Source organism: Cynara cardunculus (assembly GCF_001531365.2).
Source record: "Cynara cardunculus var. scolymus isolate 2C chromosome LG 1, CcrdV1, whole genome shotgun sequence".
Lineage (NCBI taxonomy): Eukaryota > Viridiplantae > Streptophyta > Magnoliopsida > Asterales > Asteraceae > Cynara > Cynara cardunculus.
Window position 1 is genome coordinate 19,443,651 of NC_037528.1, and position 16,167 is coordinate 19,459,817.

General features: G+C 34.4%; 1 protein-coding gene across 1 annotated transcript; it reads right to left on the reverse strand.

Annotated features, from left to right (window-relative positions):
* Positions 1-1,436: 1,436 nt before the first annotated feature.
* LOC112514735 (GLABRA2 expression modulator-like) lies at positions 1,437-7,364 on the reverse strand. The gene is made up of 4 exons (XM_025121339.1): positions 6,845-7,364; positions 6,411-6,512; positions 4,486-4,757; positions 1,437-1,923 (listed from the first exon to the last, which is right to left on the reverse strand). Exons 1-4 carry the CDS (start codon positions 7,215-7,217, stop codon positions 1,735-1,737), a joined length of 936 nt encoding a protein of 311 aa, XP_024977107.1. The 5' UTR covers positions 7,218-7,364; the 3' UTR covers positions 1,437-1,734.
* Between the last annotated feature and the right edge of the window lie 8,803 nt (positions 7,365-16,167).

Here is a 16,167-nt window from a genome sequence, read left to right on the forward strand (position 1 = left end):
AGGTGGTCTTGCAACCCAAGATTTGTGCTGGTTTTCTTGTCCTTTTAATACATACCCAGGGGGGACACCCTTTTTTTTAAATATTTTTCGTCCATTAATTATAAAATAAAATAAAATAAAAATCAAAGTCTTGTTAGAGTTCTATGTCAATTAGATTTAGATCGTGTTTTTTGTATATATATTTGGAACCTTCTGTTTATCCTTAAGAGCTCTTTTGAAGAGTAATCTGGACTCAAGACTTTTGCCGAGCAGATGCCTATTTAAGGTGGATCAAAGGTTTGTAAAGTCGTCCGATGTGTTTTTAGTTCCACCGTTTCAAGAGATCGTTCAATCCGTAAATTTGACTGCAAAAAAAAAAAAAAAATTTCTTAGGAAACGACTCGCAACATAAAATGAGAACAAAAATATATTTCGTATGACCTTTTTATCTTGGGTCAAAGCGAAACAGGTGCACATCAACCTCGTTCATACCTATATTTGATAAATTGGTAATTAAATTCATCACTAAAAATATATAATAAAATTATAACTTCGAGATTAAATAAGTGTATAAATTACAAAGTTGTCATGAAAAATTATTTAAAAAAATTGGAAAAAGAAAAATATAACAATTTGGTGTGGTCGCAGCAATCTTTTAGAGTATGTTTTCCAAACACTTACTCGGATAAGTATTTATCAAGTTATATTACCTTACTATATAAATATCGCAAGAATCGAGAGTCTTATTGTTAAGTGCACTCTAACGATGTTTTCCTTACATCCATGAACGTCAAACCCCAGTTTCTACATCTTTAATGCATGATTTGACCTAAAAATGGTGTGTATAACAACCACCTGTTGTATAATTTGCAAGACATAAAAAGTTGAAAACTTATGTCTGACTTGTACATATGTCATAAGATCGTAGCTAATTATGCGAGTTTTGTGAAGGCATGATCCTACGTTCAAAAGAATTATTGAACCGTAAGTTGATATTATTTTTGTGAGCATAATGTTGCATGCCAAGAGTCTCTAAGAGACAAATAAACGCATAACACATGGCATCCGAAGTTATAACGTAATGGATTCTAGCAAAGGAAGAAGGGGTGAATCTACTATGGGATGAGTGGTGGTCCGTGCCACTATCGATTTGGCTTGTCGGGATATTAAAAAAATTATTTTTTATTTTATATTACATAATGATTTTTTTTAACAAGTCTAGAAGCAAGTTTTAACGAAAATAAATGTCACCAAGCAAGGCTAACAATATATACGAGTTTCACGTGTATTTTGCAATGATACATGAAGATACAGCATACTTTATTGTAATTCCTCTTTTATATTACATACTGTAATATGATCGACCTACATTATCCTATGTTTGACACCACATGTGATATATAAAAAATAACGGTTATAATACGTTATACAAAATAGAAATAGGAACAAAATACATTGTATTTTAATGCACTTCACTATTAGAAAAGTAAACACTTGTCAAACACAAATAAAAACCCGAAACCTAAAGTCAAAAAAAGCCAAAACTTGGATGTCAAATTATACTAGAAATTATTAACTCAGCCAAGGAAATGAAAATAAATTACAAAGCCATTGGACTCAAATGTGTATGTATAGAAAAGCAATCAAGTCCACCACCATTTCTACACCTTCATAAATGAGTCTTCTTTTACAACAATTGCCATCCCATCCTCAGTACTCTTTCCCAGAAAGAAAGAAAAAAAGAAGCATTTGTGATCACACCGAACGTGAAATGCGCGCTTGTAGGGCATCTTGTAGACATCTGACGGCACCATCGTAGTTGAGAAAACCCATGTACCAAAACTCATGGCTGTCGATGGATATCACTTGAATATATTTCTCACCAGAATTGCCTCTGCTACAAGAAGGGTTAACTGCTTTCAGCTGCTGTAATGGGATGATCACCTACACAACACATATAACTTATCTTGCCAATAACAATCAGTAAACTAGAACAGATACAACTGCAAAGATAAAATAAAAGTATATCTACCCATCAAATTTAGCCTAACTAATACCAAATCCTGCACAATGTGGTCACAAATGCCATCATAGAGGAAAACTTTCAGGTTCAATTATAGCCCTATGATAAATGATAAGCTGATCCAAACTAGAGCCAAAATAATTCAAGGCATCAATATGGGTCCCTCAAATTTCCAAACAAGTTCTTGAAATCGAGGAAATCTTAATGGCTTCATGCTTTGCCTGCACTATCCTAACACAAGTGTGTTATAGTCTAAAAGATGTATCATGTACTGCGTTTATTAGCATAGGCTTTTAGGTTATGTAAATCTTTTGGTCGCGGCCCATGACAGCCATTATTGTACTATATACTAATATCATCCTAAGTAATGAATGATATGACATACCTTTGAGGAACCCTAATTTGTTTTATGGTATCAGAGGTTGACATTAGAGCTATGATGAAGTCTTCTTTTTTATCTTGTTCTAACTCCTATAATCTTACACCATTTTGTTGCTAGATATCTGTGCTGCTGGCACCAGAGCTTCTGTATTCTTGCTGTTTGTTGGTTCTCGGTTTATGTTAAGAGTTGTGTTTCTCTTGCTGCTGAAATTTCATGTGGCATGGATCTGCCCCCGTTCAGTCGTTCTGAGCTGAGAAAGAGGAAACCCTTGTCTTCCATCAGCAATCTATTCAGATCCACTTTTGAATTTATAGGTGCACTTTGGTCTCTAGTCTGAACTTCACAAACTAATTGTCTCTGCTACTCCTAGATCTTGATGGTCACAACCACTTGACCTTGTTTTACAAACCCTAAAACCATCCGAACCTACAAGTATTTGACCATGATTGTACCTGGTTGAGCACCTCACGACCTCGATTCCAACCAGAGGAAGCCTCACTGCAACCCTGACTAACTAGTGTCAGCTATCATTTGTGGCCCAAGAAATGTCACTTTACAGAGTAGGATGTTGAGAGCGTCTCCAGTTATCATGATAAAGTCCAACGTCGTCCAGGCGGTTTTCTGTTTCTGGAAAGATTTTGAGATATTCCATAGCACAATCAAAGTTCAGAGACAGTTTGTCATTTCCTAAAGTTTAGGGATTCTTCAGCTGCTGCACCCCTTGGATACCAGGAGTGGCATTAATTTACATCATTGACGGTTTAAATGGAGCAACCATTTTGACTTGTTGAGAAACAGACTTTGCTTGCTCAAGAGGAGGAGCTACCTTCTATTGCTTGTTTGTTCTCGAAGAATAATCTTGTTGGGTGTGGGAAACATGTTACTGAGCATAGGAAATTCAGGAGAAGTAACCTAGCCTCATGTTGAGGAGTCTACTTTTAATGCTCATCAGGATTCGGACCTACTGGATGGACTCCCTCCATTTGCTAGGTTTTTGGCTTTGAGGACTCCTCGTGATGCCCATTAGGATGTCAGTAGATTTAGTTCATTCGAGAAGTCTCCTATTAAAGCCATACAGATTTGGTGCACTAAGTTACTTCAATTTACCCCCAACTTGATTTTTGGTCAAGTTAGGGCAGATTGATGTCTATTTTCCAATTTTGATGACGAGAAGTTAAACATAATCTACACTAGATGTCTTAGTACAGATTAGTTCAATGTCTAGACTTGACCCATCATACCAACCATTGTACTACGAATACATATCATTCTTAGGAACAATATAGCACACATCTGGTAAACCCTAATTTCACAGAAAAGCATTGCAAAGGCTTGAAGTAAACATGACTTTGGCATCACAGCATATCATGTGCTCCCACATTTTCTATTAATGGTCCACTTAGACTTGCCAAACAAGCTACTTTCAAATTTTAAATTGATATGAATAGATTTAGTTTTTGAGGCAAAATCAATAACCATGTGAAAGGATATACTAAGGAATCGTTGTTGAAACTGTAAAATAATAAATAATGAGTATGAATTTAGCCAACAATTTTTTGACGTTTATAGTCAAAGTAGGACATTGATAGGGAACCAAGGTGGAGTTTTCTAGGACTTTGCCACATCCCATAAAATTTTCTCCATGTTCCAAAACAACCCAAGTATCAAAGAACACTTTTATGTGTTTATCTTCTGATATTACCTTCACCCTCCCAACCCCAAACTCGCATTGCTAACTCAAACCCTATGCCGTTTGTAGATCTACTTAGTCCAAGTCATCCTTATAATTTACAGATTCCTATAAAAAAGTCCAGCAGAGCAGTCAGCACTAAGAAATTCTGATAATATCAGATGGCATAAATTTATGATAGTCTACACCATGGCACTATTGCTTCATCATGTATGGTTTACTCCCTACTCTTCTTGTAAATGTACTTTGGAAATCAGTATATCACCAGTCATGCATCTCTAATAGTCTAATACTTTAGGTTGTAAGAAAAGTTATCTCCACAGAGTACCTATCGGCAGTTGCTATATGCACTACAATTAATCATAGACCAAATTAAGATATATTCAAGATGACAAGATCATAAAGGTGTACCTTATAATAGCTCCACTCGGTCTTGTCATTAGCTTTATATGACAGTGGATTGTCACTACAGAATGCAAGCTTGGCCGTAGAAACGTATAAAACCCCCATCACAGGGCCAGCTGAAGTTGACAAGTAACAGGCATATGAATTTTGAAGTAGCTCTTCAGGGACTGTATCAAATGTCTGTCGGAAAATCTTCTCATAACCTCCTTCTGCTAGAACTTTAGTTCCCTGGGCAATTCTTCCCAAGGCAGCATCTGTGAGACTAGGAGCCGTTTTCACTAGTTTGAACATATAAAAAGAAGACTTCAATGAATATGTGAATGAAGAACTGTCTTAAATAGTTTTTTTCACAGATAATAAACATATATATCGTGTTAAAGAAGAGCCATCAAATAAGAATAACTGAATGATATAAATATAAGAAACACAAGCCGCAGAGAAATAACGAGAAAATTAATAGGCAAATGAATCAAGAGAGCAACCTTCCCTTCCACTATATAAGATAAAACATCCAAGAAACTTCTTTTGGTAACAACTGTTTTCTCTATACAAAATGAGCCATGAAAGCAAAAAAAATACACATAATACTAGTCTAAAAATATTTGCATATCAAGATCATTAATGGTTAAAGTATGATTGTATGAGTATGATTAAACTTGCAGGTTTATTAATTAATTCTGTTAATGAAGGTTCGGATTGCATCTGAAGTCAGCATGACCATCACTTGCATAAATCGAACACCAAATATATGTAGTAGTAGGTCACCGCTTGGGAATTTGAGATTAAGCCTATATGTTCAATGAGAACAAGTATATAAATCACATTTACATCTTAATAATACAAAAAAACTATGTGAAAACCATAAGAAAGTTCATCACCCAGTATGTGACAGCATGTTTACCACAAGATGTCTTGTGATCTGTGATGATTGTTATGGACCCAATGAGAATGATTCTCTCATAAATTATAACCACAGTGTGCAGTGCAACCAACAAGGTAAGAAAAGAACCATTTCAGTAAAACCTGCTTGATTAATTGATCTGAGATAAAAGTGATGTTGGTCCAATTTCAGGTACATACTCTAAATCATAATTAAGAAAAGAACGAAAGATTGCCCAGGTAGGCTTTATCCAAGCATTATGGACTTCCTCATCAATCATGTTAACTCAAATGTCATGAGTTCACCACCCTTGGATATGCCAGGTGATTGCCAGGGTCCAGTAGTATGCTAATGGGTGGGAGGCAAAAGTTTCACCCGCTCGGATGTGGTTTCTAGCTATTTCTTTAAAACAAAAATTTTCCCATGTGCATGAGAAACTTTGAAAGAGAGACAGACAAAAACAGAGATTTTGATAGACCTGATGCATGCCAAAGTCACTGCGCCAAGTGCTTTTTGGTAAGGCTTTATGCTCTTTGGGAAGCATACTGATCATATATGATTCACTAAGAAGCTAGGATACAAGTGCAACAATACAAACTTACCACTCAGGGTAATTGTCAAAGCTTAAGTACGTTGTTATATGGAAAATAGCCATACCAGACAAGTCTCAATCACGATACAAGTTGTAGTTGGCATGATCACTGAGGACCCACTAAACTCTGAGCTCTGAGTGCTAAGGTAAACAACTAGATACCTAAATTTTAACTACCATCACCGATAATCTGGTATAAGACTGTTAACTTTCTCTAATCAAATTACATACATATACCTAAATGCAATCAGAAAAGAATTAATAGGGGTGGATTTCGTAATTAGCCAACAGTAGAAATCAGTTTCAAGAAAGAAAGAAAGAAAAAAAGTGAACGTCACCTAGACCTCGTTGAGATGTATCTTGATCCATTTACCCACAATGAAAAATAGATCTATGCACATAATTTGCAGAAGATATAAAATGCAGCACACCCACAAAAAGAACAGATTAAAAACTTACAATGTTGCCAAGTGTTTCCGGCAAGGTCTTCTGCTTTTTTTGTAGCTTCTCCAACCTTCTTTCTCCATCTACCAAATGCATCTTTAATATTAACCATGGAATCTGCAAAACGCAATCCAAACTGAGAATCTCTTAACATATCGTGTGTTCTTAATACCAAATAACAGCTCTATCCATGCACACGAATATATAAACTTGCAGAAAAGCGTAACACTCAAGTTAAGAATATCAAGTTGTGTATACAAAGAATAATCTGAAACTGGGATTACGATTGGCCAACGGATTAAGGCAATAGTAATATATCCAAATGCGAGTTGAAATTGAGTACATTCCCAGAGACGTTTTTTAGTAATCCCCTTCCCTTCTATAGTCCCCTCCCCCTATAAAGAACAAGTGTTTGCGTGTGTGAAACGTAAGGCAGTAAAAGGCCTAACTGTTGATGTTGAATGCGGGAGAATTCGACGATTCCCGAGTACGATTCACATACGGATTCGATGATTCGTAATCATCATCACCGTTCTCTAACGGTGGCAAAGTTCGCTCTTCCACCAAATCCTGACTCCACCGAACTGACTTCTTCGATCGGTTGGCCGTCGTCGAGGGCGATGAAGCTACCGGTATTGTTGTTGACGAAGAATATTCATCAGTTATCTCAGCATTGTCCCTTTGACGAGAAGCGGGATCCTCTTTCGGGTTCAGTTCCGGATCTTGACCCAGCTTCACAGAAATCTGTAAGTGATCGCGATCCGACACATCCGATTTCTTGGTCAAGCTCTCTGCTGTAGAACCGTTGGGCGATTCCATCATCTCGACAGCCTTTTCAATTGGTGTAGTAGTATTTTGGTTCTAAATTTTGGGGGAATCCGGTGGCGCGTGTGGTGGCGCGTCAAAAATCGGCGCCCAACGCGGGATGCGAATCAAATCGAGTCTCTTCTCCTTCTGTTTGGATCATGAGGTCCGACATTTTTCATTATATTTGGCAGGGGGGATGGAATGAGTAAATGGAAATGGATTCCTTCTTTCCTCCTGGGAAAAGAGATTCCATCTTCAATTATCCGACTAAATCAAGTTTCACCCCTCAAGTTCTAAATTTTTTTAATTACAACCCCATAAGTTATCACAACAATATGTAAACGCTTGCGGGATAAAACCGCACCTCATTTTACGGTGTAGTTTGAGGTATATGCGGTGCGGTGCGGTTTGCAGTTCGGCCCAAAACCGTACTAAATCACACCGCAAACACACTTTTATGCCTGACAGTGACACTTAGCAGGCTTTATACTCTTCTTCTTTTGTAATTAACCATGGGTTTCCGACTGGGTTGTGTGGTTGTATGTGCCTCGACTAATATGATGGAACCTTAAAGATAATAGCCACGAAAATCCTCAACGGCCTTAAGGAGATTCGAAATTACGACCTATAGGAAGGAACCCTGATGCCTAACACCCAAATATTTATTTATTTGTTGAGCTAACCCTCAAGGCTATGTATTTGATTTACCTAACATAATGTTTTAGCGGGACAGTGTTATCCCCCTCCCGCTCCCCATCGCCATCGACGCACCCCTTCATCCCTCCACTTCTTCTCTGGCACCGACCATCCTCGTAAAGCATCAATTGATCCACCCACATGCAAGGTCGATCATGGGGGAGGGTGAGCTGGATATACGCCCAGGGCCCATAAAATTTGGAGCCCTAACTTTTTTAGTATATATAATAATAGTTCAAAAAATTAGTATCTAATGGTACCGGAAAAGATTTTGGTAGTACATTAACTATTAAAGGCCAAAACATGTATTAATTAAATATATTGTGGAAGAAAATACATGAAATAGTTAATTTGTCGTTGATTATATAATATTGTTTAATTCTATAAGTTTTTTTATCTAATACCGACGTCTAAAACCACTGGCCTCGAAAGCTTTCATATGTCTCCATAATTTATCTTCTATCGATTCTTTTAATTATTTCATCCTCGCATGAATTCTATTTTTGTATTGAAATATAATAGATTTTCTTGTTATTATCTAACAAAATATTCGTCTTTTGAAAAAATTATCAACCATATGAGACGATACAACTTATATTTATATTTAGAATAATAAAACTATAATTGTTTTTTTTTTTCATACTTGTTCTGTATTATTAAATATTGAGTGCATAAATCTTATGTGCTCTTCTATCTCTAAATGAAGAATAAGATCTCAAACTATAACTAAAATGAGTTTTTTATTTATAAGATAGATAATTCCAGAAATGTTTGTTTTAATCCTAACGATATGCTTTTGAGTTTACTTTTACGAAGGAAAGAAAGAAAAATAATGGGGTTCTCGAGATTTTTTTAGGGAAAAGAAAAAAAAAAAAAGAAATTATATCAAAATTTATTTTCATTTCATTATTTTTCTTTCCTCTCTTTTTTTATCAAAAACACAAATAAAAACTTTATTTTTTCATTCCTTTCTTTTATTCTTCTTTTACTCATTTCTCATTCTTTTCTTTCTTTCTCAAATTCGAAAACATAATACAAAAGTTTAAAATAGTATTAAAAAACATTAATATGAGGTGACATGGAAAACCAACTTATTTACATTGATTTACACAGTTACTTGGAAATCAGAAAAATTAACATTATGACCCCAAATGATGTTATTCTATTTACCAAAAATATATCATAAAATGTTTTTAATGATGAAACAAATTGATGATGCTACATAAATATGTTCTAGTAAATAATATTAATTTAGAAAGGATTATTGATTGATTTTGCATTTAAGAATACTTAGAAAAACAGTTTTATATAAATTCAATATTATTTTTGATGATAAAAACAATGTATTAAAAAAATATCGTACTTATAATAACCCATTTTTACATCTCATCCAAAGCCTATAAAAAAATTGTCACAACAAGCCTTCAGGGCGCATTTCCTTTTTTAAACCCACATGAATCCACTCGAATGTGTGTGATATTTGAGTGTTTATCATGTGAGGAAGGAAATGGTAGCCAAAAATGGCGTGATGGGTTTTCCATAAGGGCGAGGAAGAGATGGGTTTCTCGAAGATGTGACGTGTGTGTATACGTATAATATACTTTTTTATAATAATATAATATAATATAATGTTACATATATTATTTAAATCGTTAAGTAGAAATTGAGAAAACAAGTGAATGACTCAAATACCCCTCTACTTAAGGAAATTACGAGAAAATCTTAACAAAGTTAGGACAAAAGACGAAAGACGTGATAAAATATAAACCACATGTTAATATTTTTTCTAGAAAGTTTCAAGATTAGGTGGTCACAATTTGAAAATAAAAATAAAATTGGTAGAAAAATAGCGAATATAAAGTATTTAAGAAAATGGTTAAAAGTAATCTATTTTATTGATGATATTTTGAATTAATAAATTATAATTTTAATTTAGAAAGAAAAAGTGATAACATACAAATTAAAATTGACAGCGATGGGTTGAATTTGACATGTATATCACGACACTCGCTTTACAGAAAATGGGCATGGGGCATGATGAACCTTTGACGTCGGTCCACTGGTTGATCATGTAATCCATGATTCATCGGTCATCAAATACATTCTCACTCTTGAACGAATGAATAGAATATGCAGTTTTGAGCCGTTTCCTGTGATTCTTTCATGATGAAGTACCAAAGATATGTAGCATCTAAGTTATGGGCGATCACGATTGCCATCATTGTACAGAAAGCAAACTCGATATCAACCGCCACGTCATCATGCACTTTGATACCATTTGTGAAGTTAATGTTGAAGGTGCCGCTAGCGATTATCTTGTCGAACTTGTAGAATCATTCGTTGCACAAATTTTTTATTCAACAAGAATAAAAAATATTTTGAGAACCAAAAACTAATTTGAACCATCCATGTTTTGTAATTCCAAATTTATAATCTATTATAAAGAAAAGAGTTACAGTTTTTGGTTTTTAAGAGGTAAAAGTTTATAACCTTAATATACAAATTAAAGATATAAATCAAATCATTTTTATTTTTTAAGTACATTTTATATATTTATAATTAGTTTTTTAACATTTTAAATAAAATACATCAATTAAATATGTTTTTTTATACAAATTACACCATTATAATTGTCACGTTAATATGTTCAAAATGAGCCAAAGATTGAATATTTTTGGATTTAATCTTATATTTGTTTAAATTTTATAAATATTTACATATTACTTTTAATACTTACACTTTACCTTACAGTTACAAATCAAATCAATAATCATAAGGGGGCGTTTGGTTCGCATAATATTTTCTAAAGTAATGAAATTTATCAAAAGAATTTGACTTTGAAGAAATTTCAATGGAATTTGACTTCGAAGAAATTGAAATGGAATTTGACCGCACGTTTGGTTGGATGACCAAAATACCCCTTTATAACGGCGGTGATCAGCTTTGGTCCAAAATGGTGGTTCAGATCAATAGTGGTGGTTGGCGGTTCAGAACAGTGGTGGTCGACCGTGGTTCAAAACAGTGGATTAGATAGGTGGTGATCGACGGTGGTTCAGGTTGGTGGTGGTCGGCGGTAGTTTAGATCGGTGGTGGTCGACAATGGTTAAGGTCGGTGGTGGTCGGAGGTAGTTTAGATCAGTGGTGGTCGACGGTGGTTCAAATCAGTGGTGGTCGGTGATGATTCAGATTGATGGTGGCCGACAATGGTTTAGATCGGTATGATTAGCAGTGGTTCAGAACAGTGGTGGTCGGTGGTGGTCGACAGAGGTTCAGATAGGTGGTGGTTGATAGTGGTTCAGAATGGTAGTGGTCGGCGGTGGTTCAGATGGAGATCATATGGATCTGGGTGAATCAAGTAGATAAGACGTGGATAATTTTTTCTTTTTGAAAAATTTTGATGGCGTTTGAGTTGAATTTCTTCTCAATTGTGATGAAATGACCAAATCCATGAATGGTCGAATGTGTGGAATTTAATTCCACTCTACAGGTAAACCAAATGCCTGAGTGGAATTTGATCAATAAAATTAATCATTTCAATTTCTTCAGATTTCGTCGGAATCCTGCGAACTAAATGCATCATAAGAGTAGAAATTGCAAGTATTAAAAACAATTCATATGCATTTATGATATTTAATAAAATAATTAAAACCACAAAATACTCAATATTTGACCTATTTTGGACGTATTAACGAAACGATTATAATAATGTAATTTGTAAAAAAGAAACTTTTTTTTCGATGTATTTTATTTAATATATGATTATTATGTTAATATAATAAAACTGTAAAATAAAAAATAAGGGACATAGAGTAAATAAAATAACTGAAGTGAACTGAGGTTGACGAATTGATTATGTTGGTCAATTTATCAAATGCTTTTTGGATTGGATAACGATCACATCGAACTTCGCTTTGGGTTGGTTCTAACCGCAGTTAAGCTAGGTTTCTAATATCATTTTCTCAGTTTGATATGTATCAAAATATATGTAAACTTGTAATTATAGTTTTAGAAGTAAATTAGTCAAAATTGCATGATTGTTAAGAGTTGTAGTTATCTCACAAGGTTTATGATTATGGGTTTCAATAATTTCAGTATTTGGCAAGACCTCCAGTTACAGACAATATTAGACCAGTTAATGTGGTACTACATAGTGACATGAGGTTTATGGAGCATGCTGACTTGACACAAGTATTTCCACTTGCACTTGACGTTTAACCAAAAAAATGGATGTTTTATGGGATGGACAAGTATGTGCGTTTCATTGTGATTTCAGTGTGGACCATGACAAACTATTTTTATTGCTATTTTTTTCTGTTTTTGCAGGTTTACTCAGTCAAATAAATGTTTTTTAAATGTTGTAATATGTATTTGTTAAAAGTACAAGACTAAGAAAGATGTTTATGGTGGCCTGAACTGTGATAACCGGGTTATCGGTTAAAAAGTTTGGGGTTATTTTTTTATTATTTATGGGTGGTAACTTGAAGAATTGGTCGGGCTAATATGCCTAATTATTTTTAAAGTTCCACCGCCTTATTTGATTGTTTATGTTTATTTGAGGAGATAATTATTTTATCTTATTGGATTGTGGGAAGGGATAAAAAGCAAAAAAGAAAAGAAAAGAAAGAAACCAGTTTCTTTAAGCCTATGTGTGTTCTTGAGTACGAAGAAAATAGAACTGAAAGATATCTTCATGACTTTGATGTTGTATGTCAAGCTGATTAGAATTGATGATGATGATGCTGCTGTTAATGGCATCATCCATTCCATAAAGCATATGTTTTTGTACCATAAAACTTTAATTAAATGGATTGTTGTTGAGGGAGTTTTTCAGAACAACGATGAACTTAACATACATCCTAAATACAAATGGATAAAACTCGTAACATGATTAAAGTCTAATATATAGATTTTGTGATTTTTTTACAAATTATTACCTGTCCTAGCCCTATGTTTTCTACAAAAGTATAAAATTTTGCACTTTTTATTTGTTTAAATACAATTTCTTACTTTTTAATTTTTTTTGTTCTTTGATTTGAAAAGCTACTTTTCTAAACTACAAGGGTGGTGCCTGATTGGTTTAAGCTTGACTGCAAAGGTCAATAGTACCAGGAGGTATCAGATTCAAATCCAAGGAGAAATAAAAATCATCTTGTGGTCACGGAGGTTCAAATGCGGTGACTCTGGGCTATCTGCAAAGCAGGTGATCGTCCTGGGATTAGTCGGCTCACATAGCAGATTGAATATCCAGATTAATAAAAAAAAAGCTACTTTTCTAATTGACCTTCCACCTTCCGTTATTTGATCTTTTAATAAATTAAAAAAATCAATTAAATTAAATAGGAACCATCAAACTCAAAGACCAGTTATGCCCTTTTTGTGTTGACCAAGCTTGGTAGGACCAGACCTGATGATCGGTTTTAGTGCATATTGACTCGAGCTTGTACTTAATAATTGGATAACAAGTTTATGAAAAATGGAATTAGATGAATATATGTTTTCCAAGGATTAAACTTAACTTTTGGTCCTTGAGGTTTATGGACCGTTTACTAAACGCTTACTTGGTAAGTGCTTATCTAATAAATTTTCTTAACGAATGAACATGACAAAGGTCAAGAATCTTACTGGATAAGAGCGATGAGAATGATGAAGATTCTTACCCGGTAAGTGAAAATTACGACTCTTACCGAGGTAAGCACTTACCCGGTAAATTGTTGCATTCAATACGTTTTGATGTACTAAAATCTTACTCATCAAAATAAATTATAATATTGACTCCTATAGGTAAGCATTTACTGGATAAGTATTTTGGTAAAACAACCCCTTAGTGATTTCTTTGAAAGTAAGACTACAATTTCAATAAATCAAGATGTCATCTCCGGTTTGGATTTTGCTTTGAAAATGAGACTTGGTCATTAACTCCCTCTATTTCTATCGTTAGTGTCAAGGGTTAAATTATCCAACCATATTTTCCATCTCTTTTTGCATTTTTAAATTGTTTTTTCTTATTTTTGTAAAAACCATCAAATTGCAAGGACCAACTCTGTAATTATTATACACACACATTTAGGGGTGCTCAAAAACTCGACCAACCCGATCAACCCAGCGCGAAATAACTCAACCAACCCGATCAACCCAACGCGAAATAACTCAACCGGAAGCAACTCAATGTCTAATCGAGTTGTAAAATTTTCAAACCGTATGTATGAGTTGATATTGGGTTACTATTATTTGATACCAACCCAACGCGAAAAAACCGATATTCTTTTATTTTTTGGATTTAATATGATTATTGAGTTTTCATTAATATGTACATTAAACTATTACACTATCACGTCCTCTTCATATACACGTATTTTTAATCTATTCTCTATCTATATATAACTCATTCGTATAAATGTTCAGTAATTGTGAACATATATATGTAAATTGAGAAAATTAATTAAATGTGATATACATAAAATTTAAGAAATATGGATAAGTTGTATCAAATGGTTGACGATGGAAAAGAAATTATGAGTAGAGAAATAAAATATTCAATGTTAGAAGAATATTTTAATGTACCAAAGTATCAACCGACTAATCCGGCTAACCCGACCAACTGTACGGTTCGGGTTGGGTTGGGTTGCACTTTGGTTTGGATTGGGTTAAAAAATTTCAAATCGCAAGCATTGAGTTGAATTATTCAAATGTCTTCAACCCAATTAACCCAACCCACACATTGTCGTTGACTCGTCGTTCCTGTTAGGAAATGTCACCGTAAAATGTCACCAAAAATCCTAGAGGGATCGAAGTCTTCATCTACCAAATCCATCTCTAAAATTACAAACCCAAATCGAAGCAAACATCTCGTCAAATCCATTTCTAAATCCAGATTGAAGCAATCATCCACCAAATCCATCTCACCGGCGGTTCGGCATCCCTTCTTTTCCGGCAACTGGATCTCGATTTTCTTAGTTTTCCCTGTGATTTAGTCCCTCTTACAAACCTCAAATGGTTTTAATGAGTTTTTCCGATGATTTACCTTGTTACAAACCTCAGATGGTATCAATCTGTGTGTCTCGGTGCAGGGGGTGAAAACATGGTTAGGATGATTTTACCTCTGGCTCTAACGGGTATTTTTAACGGCTTTAGTGACCAGGTCCATTTTCTAAGCAAAATCCAAACCTGAAGGACAACATCTTGACTTATTGAAGTTCGGTCCCACTTTCAAATAAAGTATTTTGCAAGAAATATGCATTTGAAATAAAGTGTTTTATAGTAGATTTTAGTGATTAATGATATCTACTTAAATAAATAAATTAAAATGAAAGGTTTTTATGTTCATATACTTATTTTTCTTTAATGGATACAAGTTGGATTTGTTATTTTGTGAATTGTGTTGTGATTAGTGATGGCCAAACCAGCCCGACCCGACCCGGGATCGGTTATAGGATCGAAATTTTGGACCGGTTATGGATTTGAGGTGTTTCGTGGGACCGGGACCGGTTATGGATCGGCCCGGCTTGGCCAGATTTTTTAAAAATGTAACTACTTTTTTAAAATGTAGCCGTTTTTTGGCCCTTTTTTGTATTTTTTTTGCTTTCTAAACACTATATATAAGTGTCTTGGTTGAGGGATTTACATATCAATTATTGATTCGCAAAAAACGCAAAAAAACGTTCACAATTATCGGTTTCTCGCTATATTTTGTAAAACAATGTAATTTTAGTTATAATAAAACGGATTTTTAAAGTGTATTTGAGTGACCCAATTACAAATTTTATAATGTATTAAAAATATATATCATGAAAAAAAATATTTTTTAATGACCGGGACCGGCCGCTCATAACCGGTTACAATAAAGCTTGACCGGACTCAACTTTTTCGAGCGGGACCGGGACCGGTTATGACCGGTTATGAGATATCTTGGGACCGGTTGGAACCGGCCCGGCCCAACCCGACCCGAGATCGGTTTTGGCCATCACTACTTATGATTGCTAAATTTAATCTATATATATATTAAAGAAGAAACCACTATGTATGATGTGGCCTCTTCAAAAAGCTAGGAGCTTATTTATTTTTTTTCTCATTTTTTTTGTTTTTTAAAATACTAATTAAGTTAAAGACTATTATACCCCTACAAGCAAATTGTATATTTCATAATAGATGAGATCATTTGGTAATTTTGCATCCAACTAAGTTTAACCTCCCAAATTATTCAACTTTTTAATAAGCATTTAAGATAAGTTTAACCCCCTAGACTATTCAACTTCTTCTTAATAGACATTTA